Source organism: Oryza brachyantha, chromosome 10 (assembly GCF_000231095.2).
Source record: "Oryza brachyantha chromosome 10, ObraRS2, whole genome shotgun sequence".
NCBI classification, from domain to species: Eukaryota; Viridiplantae; Streptophyta; class Magnoliopsida; order Poales; family Poaceae; genus Oryza; species Oryza brachyantha.
In genome coordinates this window covers 13,401,162-13,422,421 of record NC_023172.2, presented here as the reverse complement: position 1 = coordinate 13,422,421, position 21,260 = coordinate 13,401,162, and the positions used below count along the sequence as shown (strand labels likewise).

Genomic DNA, 21,260 nt, shown 5'->3' with positions numbered 1-21,260 from the left:
TTCGTGAAACACCGACGCAGGACAGATTATATATCAATAACAAATGTGCTCCTGGATAAATCCCGTGTCCAGATCAAGAGCCTTATGTCATACTGACAAATCGATCAAAATAATCAACACAGCCAAAAACAACACAAACTAGGTAGGGTGAACGATGGTCGGGTCGGGTGAACGACAGTCGCAGCAAAGTCGTCAGAACTAACAGGCATTATCACTGGGGGAATATCTGCTTCGGGAAGTTGGCGACTGAATGATGAGTAGATTGAAAAAATTGTGTTGTTCCATTTGTATTCGTATCACTTGCTAGCTTGTGCTTATGGGTAGAGCAAAGGTATCATGGCTTCAACCATGGAAAGACATCAGGTGATGAGGGTAATCGTGCTGTCAAAACTTCAACCCCCGTTTCCGTCACCTGAAGAGCAAAGGGATCAGGTTCATATGCATAATCCAAAAGCATCTATGGCCAGAGCTTCAATAAGGTAGTGTAATAATCAAACTGGGGATAGAGATGAGCTCCTTGAAACAGCACACCCAGAAAATAGGACATGTTTACAGTTTCGCACTCACCAAAAGGGTGTGCTCAAACTGAGCGCTCCGTTTACCATCTGCAGTTACTGCTGTCCACTCATCAGGCCATAGACGGTCATGCCAAACTCCTACAAAATACAAAAACTGTTTACAAAACTGTGCTGGGGACCTAAGTGAATATATATGGAAGTTCAGTACATAGGCTCGATTGTGAATGTTTGCCTGTGTACAACACTTGCCTGTGTTTATCATAGGCTCGATTGTGAATGTTTGCCCAGCTTTCATGATACCCACGGCCTTGTTTCCTAAATTAAAAGGAAACTATTTACTCAGATTGGACGAAATTGTTTAACATTAAACAAAACTTTTACTGTATAACATCTACTGTATCAATATAATAAACTATAGATGCAAGACAAAGTACTTGAATAATGAGGGATGTTTGGGGCACAATGGAACAATTCCCCTATTCCATGACCACAATAAGACTTGACCTGAAAGAGAAGGTGTCTACTAGAGTTAGGTGGCAAATATATAATAAGAATAGCAGCAGAAGAATTAGTTTCGCTTTAAGATAAAGTCCACGCCAGTGTAATACTGACCACTGATAAACCTGACATGGATGCATGTCTGTTTATTATCTCCCCAACCTCTCGGAACCTAACTCCAGGTTTCACTGTGGATGAAAATGTTCAAATGTCACATCTCCTTCCACAAACAACTTGCATTAAATGTAACAGAAACTCAAAATATAAAAGAAAAGATATGTTTGAAGTTTAGAAATAGAGAGGTGAGATTGCTACTAACACAAGATTGAAACTAAAGAGCAAGGTAGATTGCTACTAGCACAAGATTGAAACTCAAGGAATCACCTATTGCAATAGCTTTATCCAAGCACTCATAGGTACAGCGGACAAGCTGTTTGGAAGCCTCATCAACATTTCCAACAAAATATGTCTCATTCAAATCACCTGCAGTTGAGTTGTATACTATATCAGAAGCCATCAACTTTCAAAATTGAAATACAACACCAGGCTGCTGAGAGCTTACCATGAACTCCTTTGTAATATACAGTTACATCAACATTTACTATATCACCATCTTCAAGTTTCCTGTTAGAAAAAGGTCACATAGAAACCAAAATCCTTCTAATGTAAAACACAGCTAGCAAAAGCACTACTGAAAGTTTAGTTTGATGTGCAAACTAAGGGGAACCTGGCATCTGGAATTCCATGGCAGATGACTTCGTTAACTGACCTGGATATCAGCAACAACAATGTAAGTATATCACATTTCACCCTTTAAGCCTTGATGCTAAATAAGTAACAAGTTAAAGACAACCTACGTGCAACATGATTTTGGGAAGAAATGGTAATTCAATGGAGATGGATATCCACCTGAGGACCACAAACAGAAATTATAACAGATAATTATATATAAAACTAAAGACAGGACACATATCTGATAACTAAGGAAGTACATTGAACCTATAGAACCTAGAAAACTACAAGGCTTCATTAAACATTGATGATATGTTCAGGTAAAAGCTAAAAGTAATATTCATCACTGAATCAACTAAGGAGCAGCTGCATGAAAGTTTTAAAGAAGGTTAATCAGACCTCTTGCAATTGTCTCCTCATGAACCACTCTATCGATTTCATCCGTGGTAATTCCTGGTTTGATTATGCGAGCAGCTGCATCTAAAACCTCTCTTGCAATCTAACAACAGCAGCATGGAGTAGAACACAAATGATTAGGGAAACGGCAGAATAGTATTTCATTTTCAGCACAAAACTGTAAGTACTGTGAGCTTACTAAGCATGTTTCTCTCATTCTTTCAATTTGCTCAGGGGTTTTGATCTACAGAAACAGCAGCAATGAGTCAATAAAAAAAAAATATTTTTGTGGAACGTACATGGTAATAACAGATCTCTGAATAACTCTACCTCTACTCTTTTCTGCAAATCGCTATCTGGTTCAATCTTGGGGATTCCCTAAAAATGATTTAAAATGTTGTCAGAGGATATGTAAATAGCAGCTTAGAAGATAAGAACAGACTGGTACAGCTTAATGAGCCTCTTATTGTACAAAGCTACCAGTTCAAATGGTATTCTTAACAAGACATGAAAAACACAAGAGGGAACAAAATATACAAAAACAAGTTAAGACTTACATCAAGAGCCCAATCAGGCTTCTCAACTTTATCTGGTATCACACGCATCTTTGATATTGGATATGGTCTCAATGGACTGCAGATGATTCAGTTAAAAATATGCATGCTCAGTACTAGTAAGTTCATCAATAAATTCAATAGGATCCTTTGCAAATGAAATCAGTAATAAACAGAACCACTGATGCGGACCCCAAAAAATGTAAATACATGGTAGAATTATTTTACCCTGTCCAATCAAAACGAGGAAGCTGTGATGTGCGTGTCCGCCCTTTTTTCAAACAATATTGCCAACCTTCTGGGGACTGCTGTGGTCCCAATGCATCTAGCTTTGTGTGGACAGACTTGTGAGAGCTCCATGCTTCCTTGAAGCAATCCTGTGTGCTGTCAATGATTGGTGAATATGAAAGCATCAAATATTTTCACTCAACATGCTGAAGGATGTAATAGTGTATGCAAAGGATAATTCTACTGCAAGCTAGTATGCTGCCAACTCCAAAGGATGTGCCAATATCAAATATGAAAAGATATGTTTCCTTCACACTCAACCCATTCCTCAATAATGAAATCCTATTGAAATCCAATTAAAGATTACGACACAAATGCATAATGGAGCAGGACCAACTTCAACTCCATAGATGATGAAATCAGTTTCACTTCACATAATGCAATATAGCTAGGTGATACAGCACTTCGTAAAATGACCAGAAGGTTTTTATCAAGATACCCAGTAATTAAATTTTCCAGTTTCACATAATGCAATAAATAGATGGTACGGCCATTGATAAAATGAACAGAAGACCTTATCAAGATAACCAACAATTGTCAATCTACCAGAGGCTTCTTTTTACAAGCTCCATCAGAACTCAAACAGAACTGTTGATATCCAATAATCATGTTTGCTACCCTCTCCATTCCAAAATCATCATGCTTACTACTCTCTCTCCATTTCAAAATATAAGCATTTCTATGTTGTTTAGTAGATATTAAGGTTAAGAAAAAAAGACTACAGTGCCGCCTCAATAAATGTGGAATGAATGAAAGTTAGAGAACAGGTGGGTAAGATAGTATGGAATTTGAATACGAAGTGATTGATATGATAAATAGTATTATGAACAATGCAATAAATAATTAGATTGTGTAAGGAGATTTGAATCCTATGGATGATTATATTTTTGGAACAGACGGGGTACTTATTAAGTATTAATTACATGTGAACCCTCAGCCCTTCACTGCCGATTGTTCTGTACAATTACAAAGATGAAGGAAGGGAAAATATAGCTTGTGAGCTGTCACCGACCAGAAAGCAGCACCCTCCCGCGGAAGCTTCAATTGCGCGCACTTGGGGCACCTGAAAAAGAGAAAAGGTAAGAACCCTACTTGATCGACAAGCCTAAGGCCTTCTCCAAGGACGCGAGCAGCGACGAATTGGCAGGACCATCGGGAGGAGGAAGACAAGCAAAACGTACTGAAGCGACGCCGGCTTGCCGCAGCGCGCGCATGCGATGGACGACTCGGAGCCCCCCTTCTCCATCCCGGCTGCTCCCCGGCGCCCGCACGCACGATTTGGATCCACCCAGAGGGAGATGAGAACGACGGGTATCAGCAAAAAGGAGCAGCCGGGAGAGGGCGGGCGCCTCACTCACCTGCGCTCCCGCTGGCTAGGGCAGCTCGGTCCGTCCGTCGGTCGGTCGCCGCGCTTGCGGAGATTGCGGCGGCGGCGGCGGCTGAGTGGGAGTCGAAGAGACAAGAGGGAGAGAGGGAGGGGCAAGGGTTTTAAGGGCAATGTTTTTTTCAAGGGGACTGCTGTCCCACGGGATCCCGTTTTAAAAACGGAATGATACCGATCAGGTATCAAATACGATACTCATCGGTATCAGATGTAATATTGGAAACATGATGATTCTGATAAAGTATCAAATACGTTACCTCGGTATCAGATTTGATGTTAGAAACGGGATGATTCCGATGAAGTATCAAACACGATACATCCTCGGTATCAGATCTAATACTATAAATGAGATGATTTCGACGAGGTATCAAACTCATCGGTACCAAATCTGATACTGCAACGATATGATTCTGACTATCAGTATCAGATCTGATACCGCACCAGTAACAGATGATACCAGTGTGGTAACATCTGATACTAAACGTATCGCAAAAAAACTAATGAATCCTCGTCATCATCGTTGTCGCCGCTGGCTACTCCCGGCCATCACCATCATCGTCGTCGCCACCGCCGTTGTCGCCGTTGTCGCCGTCATTGCCAACGTCGCAGTCGCCGTAGTCATCGCCGATGTTGCGGCTGCCGTCAACCGCCCCTAGCTACTCCCACCGTCGTTGTCGCCACAGTCGTCGTCGACGCCCGCGCCAGGGTAATCGACGGGGAGGCCGCGGAGATAGCGAACCCCCGGTCGCCCAAGGTGTGCTGCCTCGTCGGCGTCCGGTCGCAGGCACAACAGCAATCATCGTGTCGTCCTGACGCAACAGCAGCAGGGAGGCGTCACTGGTGGCCACGGTTGGTGAACGCTGCGTGCTGGAGCGCTCCACGCCTGAAGCTGGAGCTCCAAGGGGAGACATCAAGTTGATCGATCAGGATCGTCGTCACGTGGCAGTGTAGTTCGATCCCGTTTTAACGGGATCTCGTTGGATAGTATTTCCCTTTTTAAAAAATGTTTTCAACAAAAAAAGGCATTGTTTAAAGATAATAAGACGTCTAGAGTTAGAGTAGGTATCATACTTATTTTACTTTATATTTAGTATTTTATCCACCCTCTTGCAACCAAAATTTGTCTTTCAAGTCGACTCTAGGTTATTGTTAGTCTAGAAACCATACTTTTCTTTCGTGTCTTTTTTATGTTAGTATTGAATTTATTTGCATGGTAACAAAGAGAGCTGGCTACCCCTAGTCATAGAATATTTGTTTGTGTATAATTTAAAATTTATTCCAAAATAATTGTTATGATAGAGTATTATTTATTTTATCAACCACTTTTTATTCAAATTTTCCTCGCTTATATCCCTAATTACCCACGTACTCTTAGGCATCTTTTCAAATATTTTTAATAAATAATTTTATTACTAAAACTTTAGATAAATATATTTTTTACCATTTGAACATTCTAGTCACGGTGCTCCACCTGACGTGATCACACAACGTTGTCACGTGTGAGTAGTTGGCGTGTTAGTAGTTCCTGCCATATTAGTGGTGATGTTGTGGCAACCCCGGCATGCCTAGTTTTTTTTGTCCTGCTAGGAGGGGTGCATGTCCAAAAAGATTTATGGCCTCTTTGGAATGCAGGATAGAAAAACGGATTATAGGAAAATCTTAGGAATAGGAAAGGAAGGAATTGAGGTGGAAAACTAAGAATTAGAAACATTAATACAGAAAATATGTTGTTCAGATATACATAAGAAAGACAGAGGAAATAAAACATCAGCTTGGAGTGGATGGATTCTTTCCTACGATCTTCCCATGGAATTGACAACATAGTAAATTTTCATGTGATTTCCATGTGATTGGTTTAGCAATTCAAATAGTAGGAAAAGGAAAAAAAATATGTATTCCTTCAAAAATCCAATAAAAACCCTACGATCGAACGAGTCCTTAGTGAAATTTTTTGTGCGAGGTTTACTAAAAACATTTATTAAAAATGTTTATAAAAATTCATTGGGCCGTGGGTGTGGCTGTGGGCGCGCGCGTGCTTGCTGACGTAGATATGGGCCGGGCCGAGCTAGCGCCCGAGGCGGCCCATGAGGGTTCGGCCATCGTCGTCTCATCCCCCCTTCTCTCCTTCCTCGCGAGGGCACCTCCTCGCCAGAGCTCGCAAATTTCTCGGCGGTGGCATGGCCGACTACGGCGGCCACGGTTCCGACCTGCAGTCCCGCACCAAGGCGCACAACCGCGCCAAGCCGCCAACATGCTCCAGCTCAAACTCGTGCGCTCCTAAAACCCCAGCACTTTCTCCGTTTGTTTCGATTTTGAGACGAGGGTTTTCGATTTGGTGGCAGATCGGGCAGGTCCACCCGAGGATTATTGCAAGATAGATTACGGTAAGGTGTATTACGATAAGTTGGAGGAGAATAAGCTATGATTTGTTTGTTTATCAGATTATTGAATATGCTAGATTATTAGGTTTGAAAGTTTGTAATACCCTCAACTTAGGAGTAGCAATGGGTCTAATCATTTTGCCTATAAAATTTGAAAGTCGGGTTCAAAACAGGTTGAAAATAAAATTGTACAGTGTTTTGAGCTAAAATTTTTTAAGAATTAAATAAGATTGTAAAAGAACCCATGAGCATGGCCCTATTCCCACCCCTACCTCAACTATTACTGTGTTGGTGGTGGCAAGTTGCATAATTACTTCGAAATGTCAAATGCAACGAGTCTTTAGCCAACCAATACTTTAAAATACACCTATGAAGGTGCTTATTAGATTATAGAATCTAACTTATAGATTATAATAAGTTATCACAATAATCCATATGTTTGTTTTAGATTATTGCTAATAATCCAGATTATAATAATCTTGAGTGGAAACAAACATGGCCTAAATGTAAAAAAATAAATTACACATATTACGTTGTGAGATGAATCTTTTAAGCCTAATTACACCATGATTTGATAATATGGTGCCACAGTAAATATTTGCTAATGATAGATTAAGTAGGCTTAATAAATTTGTCTCACAGTTTCCTGGCAAAATCTATAATTTATTTTGTTATTAGACTACGTTTAATACTTTAAATATGTATTCGTATATCCGATGTGACAACCAAACGCACAAAATTTTTCCCAAACTAAACATAGTATTAGAGCAAACCCAGCAGCTCATGCATTTTATCATCCATATTGAACTTAGATGATATGAAGAGAAAAATAAACTTCAACAGATCATGCATCCCATCAAAAATAGATTGTCATCCTAATTTAGATGTTCCCTCTTCTCTATCCATATTTTAATTTCCAATCACAAGAGCAGATAGCAATATCGACATGGGAGTGATAATTGCAAAATATTAACAAAATAAATATGAATGATGTATTATAGATAATCTCTTGTAATATAAGGTGATATGGATAGATAATCCTTTTGGACGAGTCATTTAAATAATTATACAGATAATCTGCATATGCATGAGCCGCTCGGTTTGCTCAGGCCTCGTGTATTCAACTCTGCAGCCGGGGTTTCCAATACCTGGCCTGGCAAGCAGAGAGACAGTATATGTTGACTTTACTGAGGTTTCTGTAGCGAGGAAGCTAGAAAGTAAGCATGGGCCCCACAGAAAACATTCGTCAGCAAATTGTTTACAGACGGAAGGAAAGCTTGCCTCGACCGCACACTGCAGCGAGTGCAAAGGCCTGAACCTGGATCGAGCCCATGGAGCCACGCATGATCCTAGTTTTTTTAATTTAGAAAACCTCAAACAATTTTATCATATGTAGGAAGACATACACCATACGACAAAAAAAGAAGACTGCAAACATCGAACAATCCTTTTCAACATACAAAGCTACTCACCCAGCCAAAAAATAGAAAGCTACTCCATCCTATAATTCCGGTGTCATATAAATAACTTTATCTTTCTAACTCAAAATTGAACAAAACACAGTAACCAAAAGAAAAAAAATCCTATTGACGTATGGATGTGTATACCATTATTATAGAAAGGTCAATTTATCAATACGGTTGCCAACCAAAAAATACACACCGCTTACTGCCCACTCTACGACATGTAGGAATGGCAAAATCCCCATTGGAGTCGAGGATCTATCAGGGCAGGGTTAGGAGATGCAAGATTTTTTTTCTACAAATGTGTATGAGCCCAAATAATTTCTTTTTCTGAAGCCCGTCCAATTGTTAGAGCATACATAAACCATTCTCAACCTAACCCAATCCACTTCTCCACGCAGCCGCCGCCACTGCTTGGCACTGTGTATGCATAGCGCGTGCGTCGCTGTTCGTCTCAACTCATCGTTGTACCTCACCGCCTGTCGGCTGTCACAATTGACTCCGTGATGATCTCCTCATTGCTCTTGGCTCTGTGCCTGTCATCGCACCGGCATGCATCACTGCCTCAGCTCCGCCTCCGCGCCATCCACTCACGGGGCCCTGGTCCGGGCCGGGATCTGCTGAGGTTGCGACCGTTCTCAGTCAACCTAGTCTCAATCTGCCTCGTTGCCAACCCTACCGACCTGCAAAAACCACTTTAAAAAAACAAAAAAAATCAAGAGATTTCTTTATAAAAATCGTTTTTGCAGCATGTATGTTATCATCAAGGGGTTATTGCATAACTGATCCCGTTTTGAAGCCTAACTATACATTTGATCCTATTTTTTTCACTTTGTATATTTGACCCCGTTTTTTAAAAACGAAGACGCCGTTTGACCCTAGGCGGGACTGCCGTGAGTTAGAGGTGGAAAAAAAATTTTAAAAAAGAAAAGGCCAAGCGAAAAGGCCAAAATGACCTCGCTCTCAAACCCTATCTGCTATCTCTCTCACTCTATCTAACCGACAGGCGCAAGGAGGCAGTAGGCAGGAGGGGCTTGCCGCGGCGAGCGGAGGCGGCGGCGGCCGGCGAGGGCAGCGCGCGTGCGGAGGGGCGGCGGCAGCGCGCGCGCTTGGGCAGCCGGGTCGCGCGCCGGCGCGCGCGGAGGCGACGACGCGCGGGAGGGCAGCGCGCACACGGAGCCGGCGGTGGCCAGCAGGGGCGGCGCGCGGGAGGACAGCGCGCGCGCAGCGTGTCTTCGGCGGCGGCTCGCACGCGCTGCCGCGCTCGGAGACGGCGACGGCCAGCAGGGGCAGCGCGCGGGAGGGCAGCGCGGCGCGGGCGGGGCGGCGGCGGCGGCGGCGGCGGCGGCTCGCGCGGCGGCAGCTCGCGGTGGCGCCGGCAGTGGGAGGCAGCAAGAGCCGTGGGCACCCAGCATGGATCTCCCGCTGTTGTTTTGCTTGCTGGATCGATTTCTTCCATGACACCCAGCATGCATAGTTGTTGGCCTGTTGCCTTGTTGATAATGAAGAGCAGAAATGGCGTGTGTGTTTCTTTTTTAATAATTTTGAAGATGATTATGTGTTATTTTGACATAAACATTCCTGTATATTTACCTGACAATTGTAGGCAGTATGCTGTCAAACTTTTGTTAAAAAGTTGGCAGAATTTTATCAAAATTTTGTTTAAATTAATTCATATTTGAGTTATATTTAGTTCAAATTTTACTACATTTGTTAATTTAATAAAACTTCACTGAAATATCAAACAAAATTGTCTATAATATTAAAAATAAATAAATCAAATATTACAATTAATTTATTTGTTAAAGGGATAGATGTATAAAAGTGGCCAAATGTGTAACAAGTATTTACAAGTAGGGTCAAATATGCAAGGGTAAAAACGTCTATTTATGTCTTATTTAATACCGTTAAGCTCACTTAACAAACTAGGGTCAGCCGACACCTTCGTTTCTGACAAATGGGGTCAAATCTGTGGAAAAAAATAAGTTCAAATATATAGATAGACTTTAAAACAGAATCAGTTATGCAATAGCCCCTATCATCAATCATACGAACCGGTTGCAATGTATAAATATATTATTATTATTTTGTAATGCATATATATATATATTACTATTGTTTTCACCATGCACACATATATTACTATTTTTTTCAATATGCACGAATATATTATTTTATGAAAATTGGCAGACGTGCAAGCGCATACCTGCAGTGCAGACGTGCTCACCGCGGCTGTGCGTGGCGTGAATGCTGCCGCTGGCCGCCGCGTGCTGCACCTCGGCGCCCGAAAGGAAATAAATGGAGACAGAGAATGGTGTCTGATGGGACGGTGCTGACACGCCGATGAGACGAGGAAAAAGGGTCCGTAGAAGGGGCTTTTTAACTTTTAGTCACCCCTACGGATTTTTATAACAAATTTATCGCTGGATCCAATCTGTCGTAGATTTATGAGTGCCTATATGTCATAGACTCATAATGACAAATCTGTTTTGGTCGCTCGTAAGAGTAGTAAAAAATAGATTTATTCCTAGATCTATCTGTCATAGATTCATGAGGACCCATATATCATAGACTCCTACAAATCTGTTTTGGTTGCTCATAAGTATGGTAAAAAATTAAATTTCTCGTCGCGGAAGGGGAAAGGGAGAAGAATGGAGTTTTTGTTTGTTTGATCCGGAAACTGCCTGCCCAACACCAACACGAAACCTCGCTCTGCCGCCGCCTCCCATCTCTGCGTCCGTTCGCTAGCGATTGCCCTTTTTTTTAGATTGAGCGACTTGTCAAGACCGCGAGATATCATAACAAAACCATGCGATTATCGTCCAGAAAGCCACGATAATTGTTATGGCTTAAATCATCGCGGTAAGAGATTTGCTTGATACAATAAAAAGTATCTCGAGGTACCAAAACCTCGAATTACTAAATCGTGTTTCACCATTAGATCTAGCTGAGTAAAATATATATTGTTAGATCGAACGATCAGAAACGATTTTAGTACGACAAGGTACCGGCACCTCAAGGTACCTTTTGTTACTTTTTGTTATATTGAAACAGACCTCTCGTGGTAATCGTCTAGAAAACCACGATAACAGTTACGTATCAAGCAGTTTGCCTTCAAAACCGTGCCGGCTTGATTCAAATTTTTCAAATTCAAATTTGCAAGGTTTCCCCCTGATTAATTGTTGATGGTTTTTGTCAAGCCGCCGCTCCACGGTTTCGGCTAGCCAAACGGTTTTTGAAACCCTGGTAAAACTACACCAAATCAATCAAAATTTTAAATTACTTTCAAATTTTATTGAATTTAGGGGCGGTTACCATGGTTTTACTGTTACCGCTGTTTAGTAAACCTTGGTCCAGTCGCCCTTCATTGTGTAGCATGGGTCTGAGTCTTGGAGAGTGAAGGCCTCGTGAGCCGACATCAGGACGATGAGCAAGACACAATCGGCTTTGCCACGTGGACCATCAATTATTTCTTAAAAGAGTTTATTCGTAAAAATTATAATAGAAGTAGGTGGTGGTGAATGTAAGCAATGATTAATCACCTCGATGATCATCACTGCAACTGCAATCGCCTTCATCATGCATGTGGCTACATGTAACATCACGAATCAGCCAAAACAAGATCAGATCGAGAAGTCACAGGCATATGTGACATGCATGGGTACCATGATAGGGAGAGACTTGCTTTAGTTAATTTGTTTCTTCTATACCTGTTTCTAAGCCTTTTGCAGCCCTCGAAATTGGTATAGATTCGACGGTGTTGGTCCCCATCATGTGGAATATTATGGCCAGCCATGCCTCAACGGTTTTGGGGGCAGCATTGCCAGTATTTCAGACAGAAAAGGAGCTAGACAGTGGTTCACTGTTCAAGTATACATTGAGAGAAAAGCTCATAAATTAGTATAGCTAAACAGTTCATTACAAACATAAAAATGGTTTAGTCATCCATGTTCTGAAATTATTTTTGAATTAGTCTTCGTCTGAGTGATTCCTTAGTTGTGATACCTGAGGCTATATGATAAATTCATAAATACAATGATTCTCACTTAGGAAATCGACATGACAAACTGTGACTAGCAACCGAACACACACAAAAGGCACAAGCACAACATGCCAGCGTGCATGTGCCATGGAAATGTTTGTTGGCCGTGCCTGCAGATCGATTGACCTGCATGCATGGCATCCATACATAGGCATGCCGATCATCATCCTCAAATTAATCGAAGGTAATTAAAGTGATGTTGTGCTGGGGTGTGAGAAAATGGTACTAGCACTGATGAGATGGTCTGCTTATGGTTATGCAGTGCAGAGGGAATGCAGTTTTGCAGAGAGATATCGATGCAGGGCCAGACATGCATGAAGCTATCCCTGAAGAAATAATCTATTTCCATCTTTCAAAAGAAAAAGGGGAAGGAGAAATCTACACCCCACACTGTGAAGACTTAGCACTTTCGACCGATCGATGGAGATGCCTGTAATATTTAAGATCCTAAATCCTCTGTTTTTAAATAACTAGTAAAGACATTATAACTATTTATCTTCAAACTTTAGCCAGTTATCTTATTTGCAAAAAAAACAAATATAAAGAGATGTTGAATTCTTAAACTGTATTGTATCTTAGACATAATTGTCAGACTTTTGTGTATTATAGTTTAACACTTAATATATATTAAATTAGTGATCAAAATGAAACCCCAGCTATTGGGCAACCCTCGCTACTACACAAATGATCTTATGTATCGGCTGGTTGAGAACTCTCACTAGCGCAAATCCTCACATCTATAATGGGTTCTTAATCACATGCTCGAGCAAGCAATTACATATCATGTATCTATAACATGCATTCAAGCCATTTGGGATTATCGCTCATATGTAATGGCTCCAGTTTAGAAGCCGTTACAGATGACTTCTCCCAAGGATAAGTCTTGCCTTCCCCTCCCTCCCTTACTATCTACCCCGCCACCCATGCTCTCTCCTCTTGGCTGGCATTATCCCATCCCATCTTCACTGTCGGCCCCTCCTCCCTCCTCCTTATACTGTGTTTGATTCCAGGCGCGGGTGGCAGTGATTGGCATGGACGTGGGTGCAGCACGAGCAAACGCAGGTGGCGGATCCGCAAAGCTGACACCGACGCTACCGCCTCTGTGATGGAGGGGCACGACAGATCGGGACTCCGTAACAAGGCTGCGTGGTGAATTTGGATAGACACCATCGACACCCTGGTGCTTTTGTTGCTGTTGTAGATGGCAGGGATCCGAGCAGCCTCAACGAAGTTCGTGTCGACCTTGGCTGGGGATTGAGCGAACTAGATAGTGAATGCAGCGGCCTCAGTGGTGGATGCGGTGGCCTTAGCGGCTACAAGGTATGTTCGATTTGACCTTGGCAACCTCATTCCCTTCGTCCCCATCCTATGCGCACCACTACCGCTCCATTTCCATCCTCATGGTTAGTCTCCTCGCCACCTCTCCCTCCATATCCCCATCTCATGCACAACGATTAAGGTGGTGAGGCAACAGAATTGCCTTTGACACTACATTGGGGTTTTTTTGGTGTTGTCAGATCTTCCTTATCAATAATGACGCGCAATTTTGAGTTGTTACATATATGAGACATCTATACAACTGGTGAGTTGTTATATATGAATTCTCATATTAGTGACCAAAATGATGTATATGCTAGTATCTCATCAATGCTGCCTATTTTCCAACCGGCACAATAGTTAGGGCATTGATGACACTTCTCCCCCTCCTCGAGGTGCGCCTCAAGGAATGTCCTCCCAACCCCTTTTCACTAAATGAATGGCTGGTTGTACCAACCAGTATTTTATAGTGGATAAGCTAAAATTCTCTTATAAGTGCTGGGTTTTTAATCCTAGCCAAGACTGATAAGAGGGTACGGATGTGCTATTTTATTTTCCATTCGTTCTTAAAAAAGTATAATTTTCTGTTTAAATTTTGGGAGTAAGGTAATATATAAGTAGTAGCTGACATTATATACCATGGATTAATATTTGAACTAACTTCCAAAGTAGAGCTAGAAGCCTAGAATGAACTGGATTTATTGAGAGAAAAATGCAGGCATGAGCAGTAAGAGTAGCTAGGGTGGGCATGGAGAGAGAGAGAGAGGGGGTGGGGGGTGGGGAGTGGCCGGGCTGCAGCCTGCACTGACGTACACAGCCCCGCAGCTGCATGCTGCCTGCCCTGGCCCCTGCCCTTCTGTTACTACTGAGTGCATGGTGAGGTCAAATCACCAAAAGTGAATGGCGCTTTTGTTTGCATTTTCTCATGCCCCTCTCATCTCTCTATCTGTATATCCACACACTCCACAGCTGCTTTAATTGAACTGTTTTCTGCTCACATAGGTCCAAATATATAGCTATTCTATCTTGTATTAACTTACATTTAAAAGAGTATATTTTAAAATATATTCATTCCTATATCTGAATAAATTATAGCCGTTTCTTATCTAATTTATTCATATATTTTATTATCTCAACCGACCACCGCTTTAATTTAACTTTTCTAAAAGTTTTCACGAAAAACCCTATATATAAGCTGCTATATTTTTGGACGGAGAGAGTAATATTCGATCTCGAGGCCCCCACATTTAGCTCGCTATAGCATAGCTTATAGCTTCTGCATTGTTTTTGGACGCATACACTTGAGTGCTACATGTCCTGGTCCTCTCCTGCTCGCCCTAGCTGCCGGCCGGCCGGCAACCCAGCAAAAGATCGAGTGAACGAACATGAACAAACTGAAACTGTCGCCATCATCGTCAGGTACGTAGCTTTGGTAATTACCAGACCAAGAGTGGACCGATCGATCAAGATCAAGATGATCAATATTGATCACGAATTATGGTTTTTTTTCATCTCTAAACGTATGTTGAGGTACCAGAAATTTTTACGAAAAGTTTTGGTACCTTAAGGTTAAATTTTTATAAAAAAATATGGTATCTCAAACTACATTTTCAATGATAATAAGAAAAACTTACGAATTAACCCCGCATCATCGTGATATTGATTTGGTGGCAAGTCGTCGTCATATATTTTCGATCATAACGATTTGATGGAACATAAGTACATGCATGCATGTACAGCAGTATATATATATATATATATATATGAGAAGGCACTAAAACGCCCCTTTTTGCTGGATCTCCTTCACTGTTAACCTACAGTTATTCGCTTTTGTAATTGGACTCATCACCACTAGACAACCCTAATAGGTTAAGATCGATAGCGGTGGATCCAAAAATTTTCCTAAGAGTATGTACAATAGCAGGCTATAAGCCAGCTCTAAATATATTTTAAAAAGATAAGATGAAAGAGAGAAGAGAGGTGGGCTACTAATTTGTAGCTAGCTGCACACGGACTCCAAGACAAAATGTGTGTATGACATATGAGACCATGTATTGATGTTTTATAGATAACTGCTGTATGAATTGACTATTAGATTGACTATAAATGAATCGGAGCCAGTAGTTGGCTATACTATTGAACTTGCTCTAAGCTAACTCGACAAATTAACTTAATGATGACCTTAAGCTGCATGGATTTTATTTGCACCATTACAGACATATCATACTATCAGGTTCAGTACTCAATTAAAGCATGAGCCCGAGCAGAGGCCCTTAGTCATCCGCCCTTGAATACACCACTAGGTGACGACCCTATAGGTATCAGCTAACCAACACACATGGAGAATTTTTCATCTCATGGGGTGTTTTTTTTAAAAAAATGATACCAATATATTATAGGTGACTTTTTTTAAAAAATAACACCTACAATTCTTTCTTTAAAATAGCAAGTTTCAACACTTATTGGATATTGGTGCCGATAAATTGGTGGTATAAGAACCAACACCCATGGCCCTTTCGAAGCTAGTACCGATTTGAGCAGTGCATATATACTACTCTCTTTGTTTCACAATACAAGACATGCTAATTATATAGATTTATAAGTACTAATAAATATATATATATATATATCGATTAATTAATAGATAAATTTAGATAAAACTATAAAGTTTTACTGTATGAAGTAGAAGGGTACCGATAAGAGGAATGGTATATGTATGATCATATTATACGACTTACGTACAACTAGAAGCATACAACAATAGATCGATCAAAGGAGCGACGGTTGATATGCGCTGTAGCCGTTGATCAATTTTGCCGTGTGTAAGTCGGATGATGGAGTTGTATGCATAGCGATTTCCTACCGGTTAATATACTCATGTTTCTACAGTGTGGTTTCGCCGGTCGCTGCACTGTGCTCTATGTATACTACTATACCTGTACCAGTATACATACGAAGCTAGCGATGAATTGTTCTTATGTAGCATCAAATGGAGTATATGTCCATATATATGATATAGCTGCTAGCTAGATGCCATACGCACGTACGCTAGCAGTTGTCTCCCGTACGTACATACGTATATTCTATGCAGTCCCGCTAGTTATACGAGTATGACCCAATTATACTAACTGCATATGATTGAAACACTGCATTAGGCAAAAGAGATCAAATGAGTGGCACTACAGCTTTGATCAGTTGGTTCATACGTAAGTAAAATGATTGAGTCGTACGTATAGTAAAAGGTCAACAATGCATATGTCAACTAACTAATTAATCGTGTATATATTTTGGAAAATACGTGTGTGCTCGGCCATTCTCTCTCTAAAGCTGCTGCTTTAATTTTGTGGCCATCTGAATGAAACGGCTGGCTAGCTAGCTAGCTTTGAGCGAGCTTCGAAGTTATCCAAAGTGGGTCTGACGAAGGGATGGCAAGGTCCTTTTCATGGATGGGCCCGTAAAACAACTTTTGGTCGTAATTCCTCCGTTTTGTTTGACGCCCTAGCTTTTATATCTAAGTTTTTGATTGTTGGTCCTATTTAATTTCTTTTACAAACATATAAAATTAAATTACGTTAAAAGTAGCTTCGATGATAAAATAAATCATAATAGAATAGTTAATAGTTAGGTAGATTTTTTAACAAGACGAATGATCAAATGTAAATATAAAAGTCGATAAAAAATCAAAGGTATTCCCTTCATTTCACATTATAATACTTACAGATTTACATATGTGCTAATGAATCTAGACACATATATAAAAAATATACATTGATGTATAGGTGAATATAGACAATTCCAGAAAGTCTTATAATATGTAACGGAGGTAGTAGTATATAGTTATACGCGCATGTATGCAAAACCTACCAGAATAAACATACTACACCAGGAAAGAATATATATATATATATATATATATATATATATATATAAAAGAAAATTAGATCCTAATACCAGGTGTAGCTACTCCCTTCACGTCTAAGGTACAGAAACATCTCTATACATATTTCTTCTCTCTTCCAACAGAAAGTACAAACTCTATACATGTAGTTATATCATACACATGAGATTTCATAGTGTCCATACTTTTTGTTGGGTGGAAGCAGAAACAATTATAAAAATGTTTTTCATCATGAACGTGTAGGGAGTAGCTACACTTGATAGTAGAATCTAATATATATATATATATATAATATATATATATATATATATATATATATATATATATATATATATATATATATATTGCATCCATTGCCAGTAGATATATCTCTCAGCAAAGATAAAGAATCATATATCGATCGATTGATTATATGTTGGACAAAGTTTTTGGTGGAATATATTAATTTGTTGGCAATACTATGAGTCTATGATATGTCATTGACAGTAATCACGTAGATATTCAAAGTCAACCTATCAGCATTAATTGTATGTTCATTTTAGCTTGTTGAATGAGTTACTTAATCGTTTTTTAAGAACGTTTTCTGCCCTGTTTAGATGTATTTAGAATAGCAAATGATAAATGGTAAAAGTTTTGGTGGTAAAAATTTTGTCATTGAATTTTTGCAAGTTTGCAAGTTGGTGTTTACATACATGCAAAAGTTGTCTTTTTTGGCAAAAGTGAGAGATGGTCCGCGTCCTTATGTATTTTTTGGTGAAATTTACTACTCTAGACCACCAAATGCCAAATGCAAAGTTGTCATTTTTTTACCCTAGTGTTTAGATCCATTTTGCCAAAAAATGCTTCAAAATGGCAATTTTTTTGTCATTTCGAAGGATCCTAGCTGTTATTGGCACGATGCAATGGCGTGCACGAATCTCAACACACCTCTGATAGTCAAAAAGCACCTCACATATTTCTCTCTCTATTTTCTATATCATGTCATTCGCTAAAAGAAAAAAATGGAAGGAGTGTATATATGCACGCAGGGCACACCGCACACGTCCGTACTCTATATGTGGTTTTTTATATGGTTTTCTAAATGACGCCGTTGACTTTTATATTTATATTTGTTTATTTGTCATATTCAAAAATTTTATCTAAATATACAAAATTACAAAATTACAGGTCATACTTAAAAGTTTTTATAATAATAAATTAAATTATAATAAAATAATTATATATGTCTATATAAATAAGATGAATAATCAAACATAAGTATAAAAATTAACGACAGCATGCTTGGAGTACCACGGAAGGTGCAACATGCAAAGAGATGGTGGCCGGCCGGATGTTTTTTTCCGCGCGTGCATTCGCTGAGGGTGGAGCCGCTGCCTACCGTGACACCGTCCGTTGGCCTCCTCCGCCACCAACCTGCAGGTCGAGTCCTTGCCGGCCGGCGAGTCCTAATTTGTCTGCCATTGATTGCATGCTAGCTAGCTCTTCTCCCTTTCTGCCCTTGCTCGATCAATCGCTTAAGCCGGCCCTGTTTAGTCCTAAAAATTTTGGCGTTCCCCGTTACCTCGAGTATTTGGACACATGTATAAAACATTAAATATAGTTAAAAAATAAATAATTGCACAGTTTGAAAGAAATTTGCGAGACAAATATTTTGGACCTAATTAGCCACGATTAGACATAACGGCTATATTAACTCACATGTTCTAATGATAGATTAATTAGGATTAAAAAATTCGTGCGTCTAGCTAGAGTTCAATATCACTGATGTGAGATTATCTGAGTACGGTTGTGATGCTTAAATTGACTAGTTTGTTTAAAACATTACACATATACTCTCTCCAAAAAAAGAAAAAAGTCAACTCCTAGCATGCCACGCTACCACAAAACCGACTTTTTTGATGGCAAAAATATTCCAGTCAACCCCTCATCTAGGCCTGCCAATGGATTTGGATCCAATCCAAATCCACTCTAATCCATCTCTTTATTAGCTAGTCTAACAAACCAACCCATCCTAATTATTTTTCATTAGGATCCAATCCAAACCAATCTAACTTTAATTTTAATCCAACCCGCACCAAACCATTTAGTTAAAATGGATCCAACCCACTCTACTAGAATGGATGCGCCCATTTAGTATGTATAAACTCGGATCTAAAATTTTAAAACTCACGTTCACACTATAAAAATTTATCAAATTTGACTAAAATTTGGTGAGATGATATATTATGTGTAAGAGCAACTTTGTGCAAATTTTGATCAATTTCTACATGTGGATCCCACATATGTCTGTTCTCTTATCCATTAGCTACCCAATTAAAGGATCCATTTGTCCTCCACATGTTAAATCCATTTAAAACCTAAAATCACCTAACCAAACTCAGTCCATACCAATCCATCTGTCTCTATAACCCAACTCAATCCAATCCATTTGAAGTAACAATCTATTTGCACCCAATCAAAGACAACCCAAATTAAAATCTAACTCATTTAATCCATTTCCATCCAACCCATTAGCAGGCCTACCCTCATCATTTGTGGGAGTAATTGATATATGTCCTCACGTGGAGGATGCAAATCGGATGGTAAAAATACCAAAATAGCTAACAGGGATTGGTTGCGGATTTTTGGGGACTTTGTGGGGGAAATTTTTGTAAATGTGAACGTTATTTTTTTTTTCATTTTTTGTGCTAAAAATGTTATCACAAATGGTCGGCTTAAAGTGCTCTTGCGAAAATCACAAACTGGGTGTACTCTGTAGTAGCGAATCAATACAACCATTTGTCCCTGCAAATTAATGAAAATACTAACCTTATTACCTCCTGAAAAAATTACTCCTATGTGGGTGAAGGGGGTGCTCGCTACGTATGACAGCTAATTATCACACGGAGTACTTAGATATATAATATGGAGTTACTGCATTTCATGAATATGGATTTGATATATGCACGTGCATGTCCATGCATGCAAAATTAACAGTATACTCGTTATTTTGGAGGATAGCGGTGAGCGGCGAGCTGACAGGTTATTTAGTAAATATTAAAGTTTAGTAGAAAAGTTCTCCTTTAGTTACTACAGTAATTAAAATGAATTTTTACTACTCAAATTCTCTTTCCAAGCACCTCATTGGTATAGAATCGTTAGAACAAGCAAAATTATGGGAATCAACATGAGAATATATATATTATGCTCAAATTCTCAAATTTGTTTTTTTATAACTTATACAAGTCGAATTTAAACTTGCACGTTTACAAACTGATATAACTTATATTGATATATCTTATCAGATTTTTTTATATTTTTAATAACTATTTAAATAAAATATAAAATACGGATAAATGTCTACTGTATGCGAAAAAAAGAGTTTTCCTGTGAGACGGAGACACGTTGTTGTACCGACATGAGAGAGAGAGACGACGACGATCCTGTGTCCTAGTGCAACAGCGACGAGGCCGGCCTATATCCGGTGGCGACCAGGGGGAGCATCTGAGGAACCAACCATGGCAGCTTGCCCTTGTCCTCTGCCCATCATCTTCCTCCAGCTCCAGCCTCTACTTCTCATGGCGCTTTCACCCAAGATCGACTTGATCGATCGACATTGCATGCGCATGCCGGCCGGCCAGCCTACCCCACGCATTGTACACCCCTGGCCCGTCGCATATCTAGGCCATGTTTGAAGAACATGGGTAAGTTATCCGACACGAAAAACATAATAATAAATTAGTATATGATTAATTAATTGTTAATTATAAAAATTAAAAATAAATTGATATAATATTTTTTTAAAAAAAA

General features: G+C 39.8%; 1 protein-coding gene across 1 annotated transcript; it reads right to left on the bottom strand.

Annotated features, from left to right (window-relative positions):
* Window positions 1–31: 31 nt before the first annotated feature.
* LOC102711738 (methionine aminopeptidase 1A) lies at window positions 32–4,453 on the bottom strand. Its single transcript, XM_006662437.3, has 17 exons — window positions 4,345–4,453; window positions 4,168–4,237; window positions 3,999–4,049; window positions 2,927–3,082; window positions 2,702–2,777; window positions 2,475–2,522; window positions 2,344–2,388; window positions 2,148–2,247; window positions 1,874–1,925; window positions 1,744–1,785; window positions 1,579–1,640; window positions 1,401–1,499; window positions 1,131–1,204; window positions 953–1,022; window positions 768–833; window positions 568–656; window positions 32–412 (listed from the first exon to the last, which is right to left on the bottom strand). The coding sequence occupies exons 2-17, from the start codon at window positions 4,230–4,232 to the stop codon at window positions 335–337; spliced, it is 1,173 nt and encodes a 390-aa protein (XP_006662500.1). The 5' UTR covers window positions 4,233–4,237; window positions 4,345–4,453; the 3' UTR covers window positions 32–334.
* Between the last annotated feature and the right edge of the window lie 16,807 nt (window positions 4,454–21,260).